At 38.9% G+C, this 21,416-nt stretch overlaps 1 protein-coding gene across 1 annotated transcript; it reads left to right on the top strand.

The window, feature by feature from the left end:
* The first annotated feature begins 5,050 nt into the window (after positions 1-5,050).
* Positions 5,051-15,419, top strand: LOC140226317 (TBC1 domain family member 7-like). Its single transcript, XM_072306811.1, has 8 exons — positions 5,051-5,096; positions 6,533-6,688; positions 7,519-7,599; positions 7,936-8,120; positions 9,453-9,596; positions 11,663-11,808; positions 13,080-13,209; positions 14,199-15,419. Exons 2-8 carry the CDS (start codon positions 6,583-6,585, stop codon positions 14,292-14,294), a joined length of 888 nt encoding a protein of 295 aa, XP_072162912.1. The 5' UTR covers positions 5,051-5,096; positions 6,533-6,582; the 3' UTR covers positions 14,295-15,419.
* Positions 15,420-21,416: the final 5,997 nt, after the last annotated feature.

The raw sequence follows: 21,416 nt of genomic DNA, 5'->3' as shown, positions 1-21,416 counted from the left end.
ATCAGCGAGAAGAAGGTTAGCACTTATACTAAAAGATAAAATCGTTACCCCCTGCTTGTTCTTACGAAATACGGGAAATATCTATGGTCTGGTGCCATATCCCATGAGGCCGAAGGCCTCATGGAATATGGCACCAGACCGTAGATATTTGCCCGTATTTCGTGAACAAGCAGGGGATAACTACAACTTTGTAATAGTATTAATTGTAGAATGGTAGAGGAAGTAATTTACCCCATCTATAAATTAAATAATCATGGTGCACGAAGCGAGCAGCTGCTTTTTGGACTCCTTCCGAGGCTTTCAAGGCCTGTTACTGTGTTGGTGTGGTATGGATTCCATACCTCTGATCCATACTCTGATACTCTAGGCTAGTTGCGGACGAACAAGCATTTGATATGCCCTGTTTTTGACAGCTTTGGAACATGGTATGGGGATAGTGTTCGTCGAAGGAGACCGAGAGTTCCGTTTGCTTTTTGACGAACGGCCTGGCAGTAAGTAGTCCAGCGAACGTTACACCCTTTCATCTCGAATACTAGGCCTAATCAATGACTTCAGGTACATGATGATGTAGGAGTAACTTTAAGAATAGGGCCTAGCACTTTTACATACAAGTAGAGGATCTACAACAGAGAGAGACAGCTTGCACTGCACTGCAGCTGCGAGCTTCTAGGTGTGTGCATGCAGCTGCAGCGTGCGTTATTTACACGGTATGGTACAGCCCCCACCCAGCTCACTGCTAGCTGCTGCGCCGGCGGCGCGGCCGGCCGGCGGCTGGAAAGTTCGGCTTGGCTGCTTGCCGCGGCCGATGATCGCGAAAATGGAAATAGAATTTGTAATGCCAATACTCCCTAACACTGGCCGGGTGGCGGCGCCAAGTGAAAGATTTGAAGAAGACAGGAATAAGGCCCAAGGGATCCAACATTTTTGTACTTTAATCGTAACTTACCACAAAACTTTCTCGTCGTTTCCTTTCTCAAGAATCCGTAGACAACCAGCTTCTAGCGACAACAATACACGCAGTGCTAGTGCGCTATTGATGCAGCTAGCTCATTAGGCACTGTACTAGCAGCTGCTGGGTACTCTCTAGGAAGCAAAGCAATAGCGTCTTTGAAGCAAAGCGAGCGATAGCGGGCGTACCATCTCCCTTCCTTTCATAATTCAGTTTCAAGTTTCAGTTTCAAGTTTATTCAAAGTTTCTACAATACAAAAATTACATGAGAACAATAATTAATTCTCCCTTTTAGGGAGGCATACTCTACAGGGTAAAAGAAGTATTTCGGCCCTCATTACAAAATTTAGAAGTATCATTTCCTCCTAAGAACGAAAAATAAATGAAGAAATTCAATATACAACTGTATTATCAAATCTGCAGTTCCTCAAGATTCGAGCTAACTACCTTAAGTGGTGTTTGATGGATGCATGAGAGTGCCCACAGCTTCAGAGCTCTCTCTCAACTCTTCTCCCGGTTAACAATATAAGGCTAATTCCCTAAAACAACCAATAGAAACCATTGTAGGCGGCCATTGAGATTATCCTTTCTATAGAGTATTTTACAGAAAAGCTAAACTCTATTTTTTGTTTCTTTTGGGGGTTATCTTTACAGTCGTATTTTCTATTTTAGGCCCCCTATTTATTTTTAGCGGGGGTACCGTGGATGGGAGTAGACCTCTCTATATATCATGTGTGAAATTTTCATAGTGTATTGCCGGGTACTTTTAAAATTTGTGAATATGTAATGTCTATTTTTGTGTGTGTGCTGAACATATTGTTTTCCTTGGGTCGCTGTGTATGCTTTCAACGACACGCATGTCAAATTCCACATATTTTTGTACATTCTGTTGAAAAAAAAAAAGTGAAAACAAAATTTGACTTTGAAGTTGAATGAACATATTGGACCAAACGGACGAGTGGCATTACTTTTATTAATGTATTGCTTAATATGATATGCACGGACATGGGCAGAACATTCCTTCAGTGGCTGAATCATGTGCCGTCCTGAAGTTATCAACTTTTCTTTATTATTTTCTTTATTTTCTTTATCATAATCGTGATCTTCGCGTCGCCGTCACCTTATATTTTCACATTACTGATCCCCACCTAAAAACACCGTCTCTTGTTAGTGATAGCAAAATGTTGATTATTCTTGTCCTAATAGAAAAATATTCCTGAGTAAAGTGGCCATGTGTAGTGATGTGTGTGTATTTGGGGGGGGGGAGGGGAGGGTTGAACGTTCATTGATTATCGTTTCTTGGCCGCAATACACAATCCATGTCAGATCGTCTCTTTTGGCCCCAAATTTTAATACCTCCATCAGGTCTAATTTGAGGACTTGTCTATACACCACTGCCCCCCCCCCCTCCACCCCGTCGAAGCTTTTGGATTTTTTTTTTTTTTCATGTAGAAATTCAACAATCTCATCACCCACTTTGGTGGAATTTATTATAAGATGTTTATAATCAAAGAGAAAATATTCTGGGACAATGTAATTGGCTGAATCGTGGTATCAGCAGTCACCTCTTGATCCATGTTGTCGGTCTTCAGTGCACTCTGCGATTTGATGTCGCGAGTGGGGCCCGGGAGGGGGGGGGGGTAGGATGTCTTTCTCCCACACGAGGGAGCCTAAATTATATTCTCAGAATTGATATCATACGACTTGGTGCACACTTTGCTGGAATATGTGCGATTTTCAATAAAAAGAGGAAATGTAGGGAAAACGTGAATGGCTAAATTCGACATTGTTTCATGTCTGCCTCTTTATTTCCAGGATCGGCATTATGCGGGTCTTCAATGTATGTTTATGAGAGGTGGATCGAAGGGGCCAGGGAGGGAGCCGATACATTTTCAGAATTAAAATTCAGCGATGTAAAACACGCCTTTGGTGGAATATTTGAGAATATTCAATAAAAGATTTGAATTCTTTTAAACATTCATAGCACTGCAGATGCTCTATAGTGCTAAAAAAATAGAAAAAATAAGAATACTATAAGTTTGAAAATAAAGGGGGATGATCCCCGGAAAAAATCCAGTGGGACACGTCCCCCTCCCCCATTCCCAAAGGTGTGATATAAGGCCAACAGAGCAGGAGAAAAAGAGAGAAAGAGATCTATAGGAAGGGAGGGATGGAGAGATCGAGAAGGCCGCTTCAGTATATATAATCATATATCGAACTTTCAGGGATTACAGATTCGAAAATAATGGACATTTCTTCACTTTTTATCGTTTTTAGGGAACAACAATGCTGCTTAATAAAATTTTGAGGTCTTAAACAATGCTTTCCCGCTGTTTGCCCCCTTAAAATGGAAAAAAAAAAAAAATTAAAGAGAGGTCACGTATTATACGCTCGCGATAATCCAGCGGTTTGCTTTCTGAAATGGCCGCTGATGCTGGGCTCCATGGCGTACTACTGGTATACACCTCTTTATCTGTAAAATCGCCTGAGTAGACCCTCTTGGCGCACTTATACGCTCTTTGGTTAAAAGCTATAAAGAACAGGGTCTAGTGTCCCCCTCCCCCCCCCCCCCCCGGGGGTGGGGGGTCCTTACGAGACAGGCTACACGAGGTCTTTAATTGTTGATCAGTTGTTGTTTATTCAGACGTTTTCTTAGTAGTTGTTGTTTACGATTGTCTATAGAAACGGACTAATTTATAGTATGGATGGCTGATTTAAAAGCAAAAATTCTTTACATATTATCAAATCGATACTGTTGCGTGATTACCTATTATCAAAGTTTTCAATACAATCGCAAGTGACTGATTAGCACGTCTATCTCAATCGATCAAACTTAAAGGGACATTCCAGACGATTTTCATAATTTCACATCATGTAGTACATAAATCGACAACTCCATGTATAGATTTGTGGAATTTACTGTGGTTCTTGAGCAGAGAAACAATACTTTGAAAAACCTTAAACAAATTACACTGAACAAGTATGATGACATAGGAGGTTCACATAGTTCAGAAATGTAGCAGTGTAATTCCATTACAATACCGCTTGCTTGCGAGTTCACTTGTGTATAATCTATGCATGCCTTCTTCTTTTGTTCTGCTTCCTTGAGCCCCAACTCATGCATTCTTATGGTGACTCTGCCATGTCATCATCCTTGTTCATTGCAATTTGTTCTAAATTTTGAAAATATTCTCATTTTTCATCCCAATCATCACAAATTCTGAAACTCTGTCCTCTGTATAACTAATTTATAGTTGTTCAAATGTAAAAATCTGAAAATTATCCGGAGGTATCCTTTAATGGATCGGATTCACTCTAGCACGTTGAACTCGCTATCAATAGGCCTGGGCCTACATAATGTATCGTACCTCCTAATTACTAGAAGTAATCGGCAGGCGCGCCATACTGGTGTAAAATATAGGGCCTAAAGCTGGAACAGGGAGAAAAGAAAACCACCTCTCATCGATCCTGCTTGAAAAGAAAATGACCATGACAGATCACGTGAGCACGGTCTCGTGAGCACAAAATCATACAAATTAATGTCTTGGGGAATCATCTGAACAAAATTATCAAAATATAAAAATAATACGAGAAACTTCATAAAATTACAAGGCTATATAAGCTAGAAAATTTAATTGAAAAAGAGAATTGAATAGAAAACTGTTGATGAAGAAGCTAAAAAAAAAAACCCTACCTCCTCATAATTCCCGAGAGATGAAGATTTTCTTCTTTCTTTTTTTTTTTTTTTTTGATAGAAAATTGTCCAAATATTTCATCATGTCATGATGAAATAAACTGAATGGTACACAACCAAATTATCAAAATACTTCTATGAAAATAATACGACAAACTTCATAAAATTGCAAGCCTAAGCAATAGAATTGAATTGAAAGAGAGAATATAATAGAAAACTGCTGATAAAGCTAAAAAAAAATAATAATAATAAAATGGAGAATTCACTCTTACAGACACTCGCGATAATCCAGCGGTTTGCTTCCTAAAATGGCCGCTGTTTGGCTCCATGGCTTACTCCACCTACGTGTTAAATCGCGAGAGTGAGCGACCCTCTTCGCGCACTTTGATTGTGCATCCGTCCGTATTTGTAACGTTAGACTAGACTGGGAGTGGGCATCTTGGCACAGTTTACGTAAGTTGATTATGCAACAGACAGGACTAGTTTTCACTGTATTGTCAATATTCGATAAGCGAAAGTGAAAAGTTTACCACTTGATAACCCAACAAATAAATAAGTAATGGTTAAAGGGAGGAGGGACGTGGACCAGACTACAATACTGGAAGCGAAGAAGAAGCTTTCGTAGTCCCCATTGTAGTCCCATTCGTAGATTATGCTGTTATGTTTGAAGATAACTTGTGTATCACTCACTGGCACACACAGGCAAACTCAATGAGAGTAGATTCTACAGACACTAGAGACAAAGATGGTCTAGAGTGTATAGTTCATAGATCTATTCTACACAGTGAGATACTCTGTAGATTCTTAGACCGATAAATCATTCTGCTGTTCGATGGCTTTTCATTGAGTCTGCTTGGTGTTCCCACTTCGTTCTTCCCACTCGTAAACTGCGACCAGCTACCAGCACTGGCAGCAGCCCGAACGTGAAGCGTTCACACAGTAGGCCTATACTGGTAACTGTATACAAAAATTATACAAGGAGCGCCCTGGGGTTACACTCTTTCCAGCTTTCTTCAAATGATGAGTAAATTAACAATCTTGATTAAGGTACCAGTACATTGTAATATAAATTATAATTCCTTTTCTGCACGCACATGAAAAAGCAAATGATCGTGATGATGAGCCGTCAATATTTCCTGATCAGTGACACTGACAGCTCGACAGAGTTACCAAGTCTCACGCATTCTGCGTAACACTCGAGCATTTAGGGGCCATCTCATGATCACACGCATGGTACCCATTTTTCTCATGCATCGGGCGAAGTCTGCAACTTGGACCTATAATGAGCATAGCTCAAAAAGGATTGAATTGATGTTGCAATTACATTGTATATATTTCCCTTTTGTCTTTCAAAATAAGAAAAAAAAAAGTAGTCACTTAAGTATGCACCTGATCGCACCATTAAGAGCTGAAAATTGAAAAAGCTCCCTACCGTGGAGGGGGGAAAAACGCCTCCCACACCCTCGCTCGCGCGCACATTCATGTGCCGAGATGCCGAGTCATGAAAATCTCATTCCCAAAAATTTTTTGAACTTGGCATCCCTGCAGTGATACCCTTCCTTGTCCTGAAATTTGAGGCTTAGCCTCCAACTTTGGACGTGTTTGGTAAACTTTCAACTTTTGTTATGTATTTCATGTACAGTAAGAGAGGGCCTGTCATTTTCAAAGAAATACATACATGTAGGACTATGTACATATTTTATATGCAACAGTTGACCAAAAGATTAGTCTGTATCTGGTCGTCGGAGATATATTCTGCGGAGACTGCATCTGGGTTCACGGACTGTCTCCGCTCCGGAGGAGAGCAATAACATCAAAAAAGACTCCTCCCCACAGACAAATCTTTCTGTCTGTTTGAAACAGTAGGTTGTCTTCTCTGTGTCATGTAGGAACGTGGATTGTATTGACCTACCTTGGCAAGTACTGAAGTAGACTAAGTATGAGTGAAAGGAGGAACTTCCGGTCTTACTACTATGAGAAGATGGGCTTCAGAGGTGTGGAGGAAAAGAAATCACTTGAAATTCTCCTCAAGGAGGACCCAGTTGGTGAGATATTTGATTTAAATCCTTCACCTTCTCTTCTGTTGCACCACGTCTGTGGAACTCTCTACCAGTCCAGCTTCGGAATTGCAACAGCCTCAATACCTTCAAGTCTGAACTAAAGACTTATCTTTTCCAGCAACTTTGTGGATGGTGTGTGAAACTTTGTGGGAGTTGGGCGCCTTTGAATGTTTCTGCAGATAAATGGCGCTATAAAAATGCTGTTTCATCGTCATTATCATCATCACCTTAGTGTTTATATACTAAAATTTTGTACAGATTGATACTGGTCTGACATCTGAGAATAGCAGGAAATTTACAACAGGGCAACAAAGATAAAATTTATCCCCTACATTTTCACAACCTGTTCAAAGTACACTGTATGATATACAGGTGTAAATTATAAATGTCAAAGCATACTTTTTGGGAGGGAAAGTGTAATTTGAGGTGCACTCCTTTTTTTCTGAGACACTTTTTCATTGCAAATGTAAGGTAAGCATGATCATATCTAAATATTTTTGCAGGACAGCTGCTGAGTGCTCTGCTAGACATGTTAATATGACACAGACTATGAGGCTATGTACATTGTATAGTCAATTGCATTGTTGAGTTTATTTTTACAGTTTTAATCCTTTCTTTCACCTCCTTGCTTTTGTTGGTTTACTTAAGTAAGTCCACATATAAAACATGACTCTCAAGGATACTCCCCACTTGAAATGATTCACGAGAACAGGGCAAAGTATGATGAATTCATGCTGAGCTAATTTTCAATTACAGAATATTTGTTGTTGTTGTTGTTTACACTGTGTATGGTACTGTGTGATTTCTTTCCCTAGATATTGCCAAGCTGAGTACATTCTGCACCAGATTCCCAGTCCCCGCCATGTTCAGACCTCTCGTGTGGAAGCTAGTCTTGGGTAAAGACTGTCCTTGTTTTTATTTTACATGGGAATATGATATGCATGTATTTCCAGGTGTTTTTATCTTTCACATTTTTTTTTCCCCCAGCTACCAAATTTCGGTCATGATATAGAAATGATATTACCTGAAGAAATGTTTTGTCACTTTGGCTCTATGTGATCATAGATTTAACCTCTTGAAAAAGTACGTAAGCTCCTCATTTGTGAAAATATCTATACTCGAAAATAACAGTTTTTGCATCATGAATGTTATAGCAAGGTCAAACTAGTTCTCTACATTGTCATAAAGATTGTCATTTCACCTACATTATGATATTGATTTCCTTCTTTCAGGCATCCTCCCACCCCACCCCAGCATCCACCAGTTTGTTTTGCAGCAGCGAATGGAGCAGTTCAACGACCTCAAGCATGGGTTAGAGGTCATGGCCGCCGTCGGTCCAGACACGCCCCCCAGTCTGTGCTTCCTCAAGATGTATTTGCTGGACGAGGGGAGACTGCCACTGGAAGAGGAGAAACTGGTGAGTCGGCAAACATTCTGGGGAAACATCTGTTGGCAGAGCTGCCTAATCATCCTAATTCTGGAGGGGTGCACATCATGAGACCGGCACCCAGGAATCATACAGCCCATGAGTTGTTCAGCTCATAAGTCATACAGCCCATGAGTTCAACACTATAAAGCAAACAAAGCCCAAGAGACATGACGCATTCAGCCCCGTGTTATAATGTCGAATTTGTGGGCTGTCGTTACCTAGTGTTGAACGTATGGGCCTTATTTGCCTAGTGTCGAACTCATGGGCTGTATGAATCTTTGGCTGTATGACTCATGGACCTTTTTTCCATGTCCATCTCGTGGGATGACCCCTTTTGGAGGAGGACCTCTCTCTCCTCTCAAAAAACAAAAAATGGTATCTCTTCACAAACTATCACAACAATGGGAAGTCCTCTCTGATTAAAAAATCACTCTCGCCTACTGAGATTCATGTAACATAAAAGAGTCTACCTGGTTTCTTATTAGAGTCTGCATGAATTTGATACATGTGAAATATTCTCAGCCCTGCTCTCCTTATCTTGGTAAGAGGGTTTAAATGCCCTCCTGACACAGTGAATGTACTCTCAATTATCGAGATGCATATAACGTGCAGGAACCTTCCTGATTCGGATGTGACATTTGAATTGTGCTGGCAGCCCTGATTTAGTTTGTAAGCACAAACCCTTTTTGGTTGTAAAGGAGAATCTGTGCCAAAGCGTCTCTTTACGGGTCTTTGCATGTATTTAATATCTCCACCATAACTGCTTCTGAGCAGCTGCAATACATGGCGTATGGGATACTATCAGTGGTGCATGTAGTCTTTTTGGCACAGACTCTTTTACAACCGACAAGGGTTTGTGCCGTCAAACTAGCCCTGAATTGGGCAGGTGTGGTTGGGGCATTTTTGAGATGAGCAGTCACTTGTGTTGTGGAAGTGAAGCAGGAAGTGTTGTGCTTGACACCAAATAACAGAGTAACAAACAAATGTTTGAGTTCAATTTGGCAGTGCTACATGGCAGCTGGGTTTCATTGAGAATACATGTGTAGGCTAGCTCTCATAGAACCCAAGCATATTCCCCTGATGCATGAAACATCTCTCTTAGTACTGTCCAAACAATTTAAGATAAGTTAATGATTTTATCATTCTGAATAGAAATGATAGCTATGTATATATGATGGTTGGACTGTAAAGATGACGAAGTGCTGAAATTGGTGAAGATAATAAAGGTAGTGATGGAAATAAGAATGATGATGCTAATACTGGTACAATTTGTTTTCATCTGAACTCCCAAATCCTCCCCATGCTCCCAATATAAAATAGCCAGAAACGGAGGAGGAGGAGCTGTTTATGAGTATCGCCAAGGTTGTCATGGAGATGAGCGAGGATGATGAGATGGACGCCTTCTGGACTGCCGTCTCCATCTTCCGCCACCTGCAGGGCATTCAGGAGCAGATCCGCAGCATGGTGAGGATGAAGGAGAAATTCTCCTCCTCCCCCCATGGGACCTTTGAGACCCTAAAGGCGTTTACACCGAGTACAGTAAGGGCAATGGGCTGGGTTTTTGCTATGGTGCACCAAAAGGAACCATGTCTAGTTCTGTTACAATATCACTTCCCTGCTAATAATTTTGTTACAAAATTAATCTATCTTCTACTGTTGATTTTGTTGCTCTTGATTTTGACATAAGAATAACATTTTGGTTGATTTTGTACCAAATTACTGATTCTTTTTTTAGCAGAACCAGACATGGTTCCTTTTGGTGCACCATAGCAAAGACCCAGACCATTGCCCTTACCGTACTCGGTGTAAACGTGCCCTTACTCCTTTGTGTGCAGATGGGAGGCACAATCCTGAGATAGTGCAAGTAGTAGCTGTGAAAAGCAGAACATTCTTGTTCTGTCTGTCTTTTCTTCTTACAGGAAAGGGGAAATGTATACACAATTTTGCATAGGGATGGACAAATTGGTTCTGCATTAGATGAATGTAAACCAGGCAGACAAATCATGTTTCCACACTCGGCTTCCCATACACATGTGCAAGGATGGATGTGGGTGGATTAAGGGTGAAGGGTTAATACAGAGTTACTCAAAGTGGAGGTAGTCCACTAAATATCAAAGGTTAGTGAACCTCAGCTCAGTTTGTTGTTGTTGTCGTTTTTCACTTCTCTGTTTCTGAATATTGTAAAAAACAAAGAAGATGAAACAAAAATCATCTTTGTCAGTTTCCTTATGTAGCAAAAAACCAAATAAACCCCCCCCCCAAAAAAAACCCCCCAAAACAACCCTGCTGAAAACTGTTTCTCCAATAGTGGCTAGTCAATTGAGTAAAACGGAGTCAGAAAACGGATTCAGAAGGAGCCTGAGCATTCATTCCTAGTGGAATCTTCATCACAGGCAAAATGACAGACATCTAAGGAAAGCAATCACATAATAAGGACTACACACAACAAGCACAATCCGCCTGGGGAGGGCTAGGGGCAGAGAAAACAAAAGGGACAGGTAGAAGTGAAAGGCAGGGACAGAGCCTAACAGGTTTTAGGGAGGATTAAAAGCAAGGGGGTAAACAGACAAAAGACAGAGGTGGGCCAGTGATGATCCCAAGGATCATTTACTGGGGTAACCTGTGAAGGATAAAGATGAATAGGGAGGCAACATCAAACAAGATAAGGAACAACAGAAGGATAAATAATAGGAAGAGAGTAAAATAGCAACAGCAAGAATGACGGGGGGGGGGGGGGGTGGGGTGAACAAGCAGCAAGCCCTATTACCTGATGTGCAAAAACTACAAAGATGTGATAACAAAATAAAAGTTGCAATCAACCATAAAATGCATAAAAGTATAAAACATGCTCTGATGTGCATCTTTAGGGGTGCGTTTATCAACTCTTTGGTTTTCTTCAGGTTTTCCAAATGGCTTTCAGGGAATTTTTACGAGATGATAAGGGCAAAGCTGTTTTGATTATGGGATTCGGAAAGCCTTTTTGAAAACTGCAAATTTGTGCTTTCCGAAACAGGTTTCCAGAACCCTGTTTCTAGAAGCCCTTTGAAGCGAGATAAACGCAAAGCTGTTTTGATGTTTGAAATGGCTTTGTACTGCGGTTACAAATCGAAATACGCAATGCAGCTGCGCAGTGACAAGGCCAGTTTTCGTGTTCGCGACGAGTTGATAAACCCAACTATTTTAGAAGCCGTTTCTAAAGGGCTTTGGAAACGGCTTTTGAAAGCCGTTTCAAACAGGGGAAAGATGATAAACGCAGCCTAGGATAGTTTGGTCATGTTTTTTCTTTTTTTTTTGTGGGAATACATGTGTATGTGCAACCCATCATGTTTAACATTCACGAGGTCTGACTTTCAAACCACTTCCTCTTAAAAAAAATAGAATAAACAAAAACATCTGCAAAAAGCTAATCATTGTTTATTTCTGTGTTTGAGTCAATACAAAGTTTACACCATTGATCCATTATTCTTTTTGGAAACCCTCAAAACTCTTGATTTATAATGTTGTCGTCTGATAATTTTGTCTTCCGCCAGCCAAGCACATTCAAGGCCAGCCTCAGGAAAGCCGACCCATCCCTCTTCAATCACCTTGCCCATGCGAAGGCCCTGGACCGCCTGCCGTTCACTTCCTGGTTCAACGCACTCTTTGCAGGGGTCCTTCCTACCATTACACTGGAAAGGTACACATGAAGGTTGTTTGCTCAAGTGTTTAAACTTTGTCAACATTGGCCTACATGTACATGTAGTTAGTGATACAAGGAGTTAGTGATGACAGACATTACCTCCAGGGCCCCATTTCATAAAAGATGTTAGGATAGCAACTCTTGCTGGAATGACAACTTCCAATAGCAACAGCCAGTCAGGAAGCTGGATTCTTGTCGTTACCATGACAATTGCCATTCCAGCAAGAGTTGCTATCATATCAACTTTTTTGAAATGGGGCCCAGATCTTTTTGAAAATAAAATTAAGATAAAATAAAATTTTAAGAAAATAAAGGCAAAGACTAACAAAAATTACTTTATAAAGACTTGAAATGAAAAAAAAACCAACAAAAAAACAATGATAATATAAATCATAATAATGGTGAAAATAGGAATAGACATGATGTTAACCCCTTGAGGACAAGTCCTCGGTATACTCGGGCAGGTGTCTATGGGAAATGCTTGTCCTAGCAAAATCAAACTGTCCTCAACAGGTTGAAAATAAGTGTCTGTAAATCATAATCACTGGCCCCCAACACACACACAACAAGAAATGTAATGCACTATGGGCCCTACAGGATTTTAATTATGCACGACAAATGCATGATTATCCCAAGTGCAATCCTATTTCACCGAGGTCAAAAGCCCGAGGTGAAATAGAAATGAGCAAGGTCTAATTATGCCTTGTGGAATGTACTGTATGTGTTGGTCAGCACTGGGTATGAAAGAGCATTTTTACCATAGCATGTATATAGCGAATCAAGTGTATTTACAATGTACAACATTGATTTGTCGAGGCAAGTTACGGCTGCAGCTAAGACCATGTCAGATTCTGCACTCATACATGTAGTGCAATACCCATCTGCATTATGAAATGTCACAAATAGATTTAGTAAGCTCCTGCTCAAGCAAGGTCACGTGGTGTCAATTTGGCCAATCACCATTCGTGTAAGAAGTACACCATTTACTGTATAAATCTATATCTAACTTGCCTAAGTCAAATCTATCTGGACTGAAGAAATAGCTTCGACTTAGAGAAAATTTGACTTTTGAGGGATCAAATTTGATTGAATATAAAAAGAGGACTTGAAAAGACCTTTGACTTTTATAGATGATTATTTGATTTATACTGTATATTATACTTAACTTGAGGAAGTTTGACTCTATAATGTGTATGTGTATTTGTCTATCAAGTAGTTATCTCGAAATCTTGCCGTTTATCTATATCCTTGTCTGTTGCTGGTGCTAGGATCTGGGACCGAGTAATAGGAGGGGCTAGTCGGGTCCTGGTCTTCGTTGCAGTCATGTACGTGATGACACACAGGACCAAGCTCCTGACCCTGGGCCAGACGGACCAGATCTTGCAGTTCCTGCGGCAGGTGTGTTCTATCCCATCAAGACCTAGAATCAACATTGCTTGTGTTCAATGACATAAATATGTATCACAATTTTATTGCATACAGTTGAACCTCTCGTATCCGGACAAGTCGGGACCGGGGCTCATCCGGATAAGGGATTTGGCCGGATACGGGAGACTCAATGCTTTATACATGTACATACATACACATGTACTGATGTAGCCCATCGTAGTACCACATGTAGTAATGTGTATACTGCAACCTTTTCATTGTTACATTTGGGGATGTTTGGGGATGTTAAAATGTCTGAGGGTAAGCAATTTGGAAGGAAATTTGATGTAATGTATGTTAATCATGTTGGAAGTAATATGTAATTCATGTGTGTTTGTGTAGGAGTTCTCAAGGAGTTGGGCAAAATCACGGCAAGATTGCGTCCGGATAATAGAGAGATCGGGATAAAGGGAGGCCGGATAATAGAGGTTCAACTGTACATTCAACATACAAGTGTTGAATACGTTGGTGTAAAATAGTCACATCTGTTCTTCACAGACAAGTCTTTGCTTCAGTTTTAGTTTCAAAAGTTTGTGGTGGTGATACATGTACAGTTGTAATAATTTATAATTCATCCACAAATTGGCAATACAGTACTTTAAAAGTTGAACTTTGTTGTCAAGCACTGGTGGATCACAGCTGAAAATTTATTGACCAAACTTCTACTGATGCTGTAATTTTGCACCCAAACTAGCTCGAGATTTGAGAGTTGGTGGCAGTATTGATCACTACAGCTACCTAGTAATTTAGAGAAAGGTGGTCGCAACCAGTTCAATAGGGCCTCCTTGTAATGATGTCCGATATAGCGAGTTCCTTGGTTGAATTGAACAAGAAAATCTTAACGTTTGAGCAGTTTTCTGATTTTTAACAACTTTTAACAAGTGATCCACATGCCCCTTTAAATTGTATTTAATTGTCATTTGTGTTTTACTTTTACCTGCCTCTGTTTTGAACTGAAGGTGCCCTGGGATAATTCAGAGGTGCTGGTGTGTGAAGCCATTGAACTGTGGGAGAAGGACGGAAGTCACCTGAGGCCTGAACCTGCCGTCACATGACCAAGCGTTTGGACTAATACCTTGTCACATGACTATTAAACACATTCTCTAGTCATGAAGAAGCTTCCCATTTCTGAGATGACCAGATGTGCTGAGGCATTGTCCAAGATGCAGACACATGCTTGAAAACAGTCAGCTGTGGGCATAGAGGGACATAAGATTGCCTGCCAAAAAGACATACGTGTATGTGACCCTGCATCACATAGAGCATGAAAATCTCTATTTGGGGCAGATCTCTCTTGATATTATTGATTGGTTTGGTCCATTTTCTACCAGTGAGGAATATTCAAGAATATTCTACAGTCAGCTATAGCTTTGACGCTTTGGCGTAATCATGGTAATGAATTATACAGCTGTAGCATGTTGCTAATGAGTGTACATGTACCAAGTTTTAGGTAAATGTATTACACATAATAACTTCACAGGGGTTGCCTTGGAGATTTTAGGCCCTTCTCTTTACTTGAGTTTTACCCTTTTTTGGGGGGCTTTTTTGAAGGGGGTTAAAGGTTGACACATACGGATACATATCTACTTGCATTAGAGACTTTACAGTGCAATGACATTCATAATGAACCCTTTCTATGCCAGAGTCAAATGTGTATAAATTTCACACACAAACCATTGGACAGGAAATCCAGTGGCATACAAAGGGTTCATATGAATTTACTGCTTAAAGTGAGAATGCATGTACTAATCATTTTCATGTGATTTCTGAAATATAAAAGAATACATGTATGTATCAACAACATTAAACTTTGCTACCACTCTGCTCCAAATGTTGGCTGTGTTTTGCTCATATGCCGAGTCTATATTACTTTCTCCGATGTCGAAACTTGACCCCAAACATCACATTATCAATATGTACGGCAGTGCACTCCTGTTGTAACGAACATGATTATAACAATACGTATTTCAATTACAAGGAAGTAAAAATTCAGGTCATAAAATCATCTACCGGTATATATCCTTCTATTGTTTGTTTTTCAGTTACAAGAAATGTTGATATAACACAAGAAAACTGCCGGTCCCCTGTATGCAATCATAATGCACATGATCTGTATGGTATAAGATAGCAACTCGGTGAAGGCGTACTCTGTATGTTGTGAATAAAAACTGTCACTTCGATTTGCATAATTCAGTGTACATGTATTGTTTTCTAAATCAGGATACTGTAGGCACTGTGTGTATGTGTACATGTGGTAACATTCTTGATGTGCATGTACAATGTGTGTGTACACAATGTATACTGATAGTGTGCTCCTTTCAATGTGCCATTGTTTCTTCATACTGTATACGCCGAGTATTTCGCAAGGTTTTTATTTGAATGATCTCGAATTTCGCAAGTCGGGTGCTGTTTCGCGAAATTAAAGATACGCGAAAATATTGACTCTGATCCCGATGTGGATGAGACGTACACATGTACATTCTTTCTCCGTTCAGTACATGACCCCACTATCGCAAATTTAACCACTCGCGAAATCGTCGGGAATTCCCGATTTGCGAAAATTTAGACTCGCGAAATATATGGTGTAAACAGTATCTTGAATCAGATGGATCTGTGATAACCATTTCTGCCACAACCTTTTATACAGTGTAAATCAACGTTTTCACAAGTAATTTTCAGGCATACAGCATTCAACAGAAATACATTAAAAATTATGTAATACAGTGGAAATTCAGTATAACGAGATCCATGGGACCAAGAAAATTTGTTTTTCTGTATGAGATATTTTTTTTTGGAGTAGACAATAATTAATACATTGTACAAACAAAGGAAATACTTTCACTGATACTGGAGAAATTAGTTTGTTATATCAGACATTTTGTTATATCAGATCTCATTATACCAAGTTTCCACTGTATTACAGTGAAAACTACTGCATGCCTGTGACAGAGTTGATTTACTCCGTACACTACAGTAGGTTTATTATGTTGATGAACTGTCAAATTTACATGTGATGCACTATTCACAATGTTTTTACAGAAAAGGTTCATGTCCTTTGAATACATAATGAAAATAGAGGAAATTTGGCAAACGCTGTTGTTGCGCTGGATTTTTATTCAAAATGGAAATACAGAGTAATGTACATGTACAGTTCATGTATTTCTGCACTTTACAATTTATACATGTACACTATATACAATGATGTCAGTACATATAATGCACATACACAACTGTACTTTTACACAGCTACATGTATATTATAAAATAAAAGCTGCAAAATTCTTCCCAATCTGTTGGACCACATTTCACAACATACATGTAAGTAAAGGACTTTCAAAAGAAATCAAAGAAAAACTCCCGATGATTTTCAGACTTATACATTTGAACTACATTTGTATAAATTGGCTATACATGTAGGGTCCTACTGCGTACAGAGTTTCAGAATTTATAGTGACTGAGACACTTAATAATACATGATACTGTCAAAATTGACAACAAATCACAATGAACAGGGGTTATGACATAGCAGCTTCACCCTTTAAAGCATGCATGAGTAGGGGTTCAAGGTAGGAGAACAAAAGAAGAAAGCATGCATAGGTGAACTTGTCAAGCACGTTGAATGGTATTGTAATAGAATTACATTGCAAACATTTCTGAAATATGTGAGCCTCTTTTGTCATCATCCCTGTTCAGTGTAATTTGGGGGTATTTTCAGAGTACGGTGCATTGGTTTTCTCTGCTTGAAAAACCACAACAAATTTCACAAATCTATACATGGAGCTGTCCTTTTATTCCTCTTATTTTACTTGACTTTCCTTACTGACAATTTGGCTGAAAGTGGACAATTCTGGCAGATTTTCAGTGACCTTCAACTTAAAAAACTATCATTTGAATAAGAAGATTTAATGTTTTCACTCAATCCTGCATATTGTACCACACTTTATTACCAGTGGACAATCTTGCTAATTGTCCCTGGCTAGAGAATTACACTTTAGAGTTTGATGACATTTGACCTTTTATATCGGAGAAGTTTGTCAAAAATTAAATTTTTGTGAACATATGTGGGTCAATCCACGTCAAATCAACCAAATTTCAGACAATTTGTAACCCGACCCCCTTCAATTTTTTTTTAACTTGTACCAAATGTGCCCCCAAGTGTCTGACGGAAGATTCTGAAATATTTTGCCCCAAGGTCAAACGGTTGCTAAGATACGGCCTCCCTTAGCAACCAATGCGTGGCCGAATAACTGAGTTTAAATAAAATTTGCTATTTTTGATTGACTGCTGCAACCAGGTTCGATGAGATACATTGCTCATTTTCTGTAAATTGGAAGAACTTTATGACATTAACATGCACAATATATTATGGCGCGGATCTGACAATCCGTTATTGCGCAAGAGGTCACCGAAAATGGTGTTAAGCATCAAAGTTAATGTTTTCGGGTGCATGTTTGGAAGCTGATAACTTCAAAATTCAATTAGCTGAGATCCCAATATTATGCATATTTAGAGACTCTCACTTGCTCTACACACCTACCAAAAATCGGCCAAAAAGTATGCGTCGTTTTCTTGTAGGGCGCCCTCAAAGTTGGATTTTTTCAAAAAGTCGCCAAGTTCAAGGTCACAAATCACCCCTCGTCCCATCGAGGAGTGACACCAATTTTTTTGTATTGATAGACATTTACCTATATTTTCATTGGTTACCAAAAAACTTTTGTAACCGGAATGTTTAATAGCTGGTTTACGCATTCAAAAATGGTCGTAAACACCCCAAAATCAACGTAAAATGACACCTGGGGTTTTCAGCACATTTCAAATTGTGAGAAATCAGAGATGAAGCGCCAAGACACAATGGTATCATCTGTGATGATAGTCTGTAATTAGTACCAAAAGGATATACATCACAAATCATTTTGTCTTATTGGCAATGACCTTGAAAATGTAGCTGAAAACTGACAAAAAACAATAAATCGGTCAATTTTCTGTAGCCATAATGGTGTTAAAGCGTGTTTACATTGACTTTCAGTTGTGTGCCATTTCAGTACTCTTGATGACTTTAAGCTGAAAACTGCTAATCATGTTCCATTTTTATTCTATTTTAAGCTACAAATAATATTTCAGGTCATCTTTAGATCTTTTGACCTTGACATTGTTCTGAAAATAGCTGTAAATTCCTTAATATTAGCATATTCCCAACACACAAGATTTAGCCATATTTAAAAACTGATTTTTCTCTCAGACAGAATGCCTGATCATATTTATACTTACAGTACTTGTAGTCTGTGACCAGTATTTAGAGGATCTGGGATTAACTTATTTGTCTAACATGACAATGACCTTGAAAATACAGCTGAAAAACATAAAATCAATAATTGTTCAAATTTCCAATAATGTATAGGGTGTTTGCACTGACTTTGAATAGTACGTCATTTTAATATTAATGATGAGTTATAGCTGATAATTGCAAATCATGTTCCCTTTTTTTTTTCCATTTTGAGCTACAAATAGTATCAAAAGTCATATCCATATCATTTGACCTTGACAGAATTCTAAAAGTAGCCATAAATGCCTTGAAATGAGCATATTCACGACACTTGATCTTTACAGCACATTTTCAAAATTGATTTTTTTTTTTCACAGACAGAATGCTGAGTGTGTGAAATTCAGAACCAGAAAATCTAAGTCAATGACATTCATAGGATGGAAGTAGTCTTGAAATTTGTTAGTGTTTTGATCATTGTAGGTTTCTGGCTAAGGGGGTAGGCCTACAACCTGGATAAATTGGAAACTACTGCACGTGTGTGCATTGATCAGTACAGATTCAAAGTATCCATTACAGACTACCAATACTGCAAATATCAACAAGATCAGGCATTCTGTCTGTGAAAAAATCAATATTGAAATATATGCTGTAATGCTCATGTGTGTTGTGAATATGCTCATTTTAAGGCATTATGGCTATTTTTAGAATAACATCAAGGTCAAAAGATATGGATGTGACTTTTGATACTATTTGTAGCTCAAAATGGAAAAAAAGGGAACATAATTTGCAATTATCAGCTATAACTCATCAGTAATGTTAAAATGACGTACAATTCAAAGTCGGTGCAGACACCCTATAATAATTGGAAATTTGAACAATATTGTTGATTTTATATTTTTCAGCTGTATTTTCAAGGTCATTGTCATATTAGACAAATAAATTAATCCCAGATCCTCTAAATACTCATTACAGACTACAAGTACTGTACATTCAAATATGATCAGGCATTCTGTCTGAGAGAAATATTAATTTTGAAATATGGTTAAATCTTGTGTGTTGGGAATATGCTGATATTAAGGAATTTACAGCTATTTTCAGAACAATGTCAAGGTCAAAAGATCTAAAGATGACCTGAAATATTATTTGTAGCTTAAAATAGAATAAAAATGGAACATGATTAGCAGTTTTCAGCTTAAAGTCACCAAGAGTATTGAAATGGCACACAACTGAAAGTCAATGTAAACGCGCTTTAACACCATTATGGCTACGGAAAATTGACCAATTTATTGTTTTTTGCAGTTTTCAGCAACATTTTCAAGGTCATTGCCAATAAGACAAAACGATTTGTGATGTATATCCTTTTTGTACTAATTACAGACTATCATCACAGAAGATACCATTGTGTCTTGGCACTTCATCTCTGATTTCTCATAATTTGAAATGTGCTGAAAACCCCAGGTGTCATTTTACGTTGATTTTGGGGTGTTTACGACCATTTTTGAATGCGTAAACCAGCTATTAAACATTCCGGTTACAAAAGTTTTTTGGTAACCAATGAAAATATAGGTAAATGTCTATCAATACACAAAAATTGGTGTCACTCCTCGATGGGACGAGGGGTGATTTGTGACCTTGAACTTGGCGGCTTTTTGAAAAAATCCAACTTTGAGGGCGCCCTACAAGAAAACGACGCATACTTTTTGGCCGATTTTTGGTAGGTGTGTAGAGCAAGTGAGAGTCTCCAAATATGCATAATATTGGGGTCTCAGCTGATTGAATTTTGAAGTTATCAGCTTCCAAACATGCACCTGAAAACATGAACTTTGACGCTTAACACCATTTTCGGTGACCTCTTGCGCAATAATGGATTGTCAGATCCACGCCATAATATCTTGTGCATGTTAAGGTTATAAAATTCTTCCAATTTACAGAAAATGAGCAATGTATCTCATCTAACCTGGTTCCAGCAGTCAATCAAATATAGCAAATTTTATTTAAACTCAGTTATTCGGCCACGCATTGGTTGCTAAGGAAGGCTGTATCTTAGCAACCGTTTGACCTTGGGGTAAAATATTTCAGAATCTTCCGTCAGACACTTGGGGGCACATTTGGTGCGAGTTTAAAGAAAATTGAAGGGGGTCGGGTTAACAGCATTGGTTGATTTGACGTGGATTGACCCATGTAATGTACATTGTACACTAGGGATTGTATAGTGAGTACTGACCATAGAGTTTTCTTTTCTTTTTCTTTTTTTTTTAATCATGTTCGTAAACAAGATTTGGGGTGTTTATATCTGGTTTGTACGTGGACACACAGACAAATAATTCTAATGAGACTTGTACAACTCTACTTGTTTTATTTCATCGAAGCTATCTTAAACATGCCATGGAATTACACCTTGGGCTATCTTATACACTTGACATAAAGAATTATGTCAGGCATGCTTAACAGAGAGAGGACTCATAAAGCATCACATGCAAAATCCCTTGGTAGGGTAATAGTTCCTACTCCATCGCACTTGGGCATCAATAGGAGCTCTCCACGAAAAGCTGTGGTTCAATCCACACCATTCCTGTCACATTGTCTATCATCCCCTCAGCATTCAAGGGTGCCCAATGCCAAATTTGTCAACCTTATCTACACACACTAGAAGTGCAGACACAACAAGCCCCCTTCCTCTTGCTATCCACATGGAACGGTCGGTTTCAGAAGTTTGATGCAATTCATGGCTCCTGTGCAGACTAGACAAAGAAAAGGAAAAAAACAATAACAAGTATAGGCACTTAACAGATCCAAACATAAAATGAGAATATGTGTAGCAATGTTCAAGAATGATAGCAAAGCAAACACCTGCGCAAGCTTTACACGTCAGTCATCAGTGCACTCCTGTTCTAACCACCACTGTTATCACAAA

Source organism: Diadema setosum, chromosome 3, assembly GCF_964275005.1.
Source record: "Diadema setosum chromosome 3, eeDiaSeto1, whole genome shotgun sequence".
Taxonomy (NCBI): Eukaryota; Metazoa; Echinodermata; class Echinoidea; order Diadematoida; family Diadematidae; genus Diadema; species Diadema setosum.
This window is presented reverse-complemented; position numbering and strand designations above follow the sequence as displayed.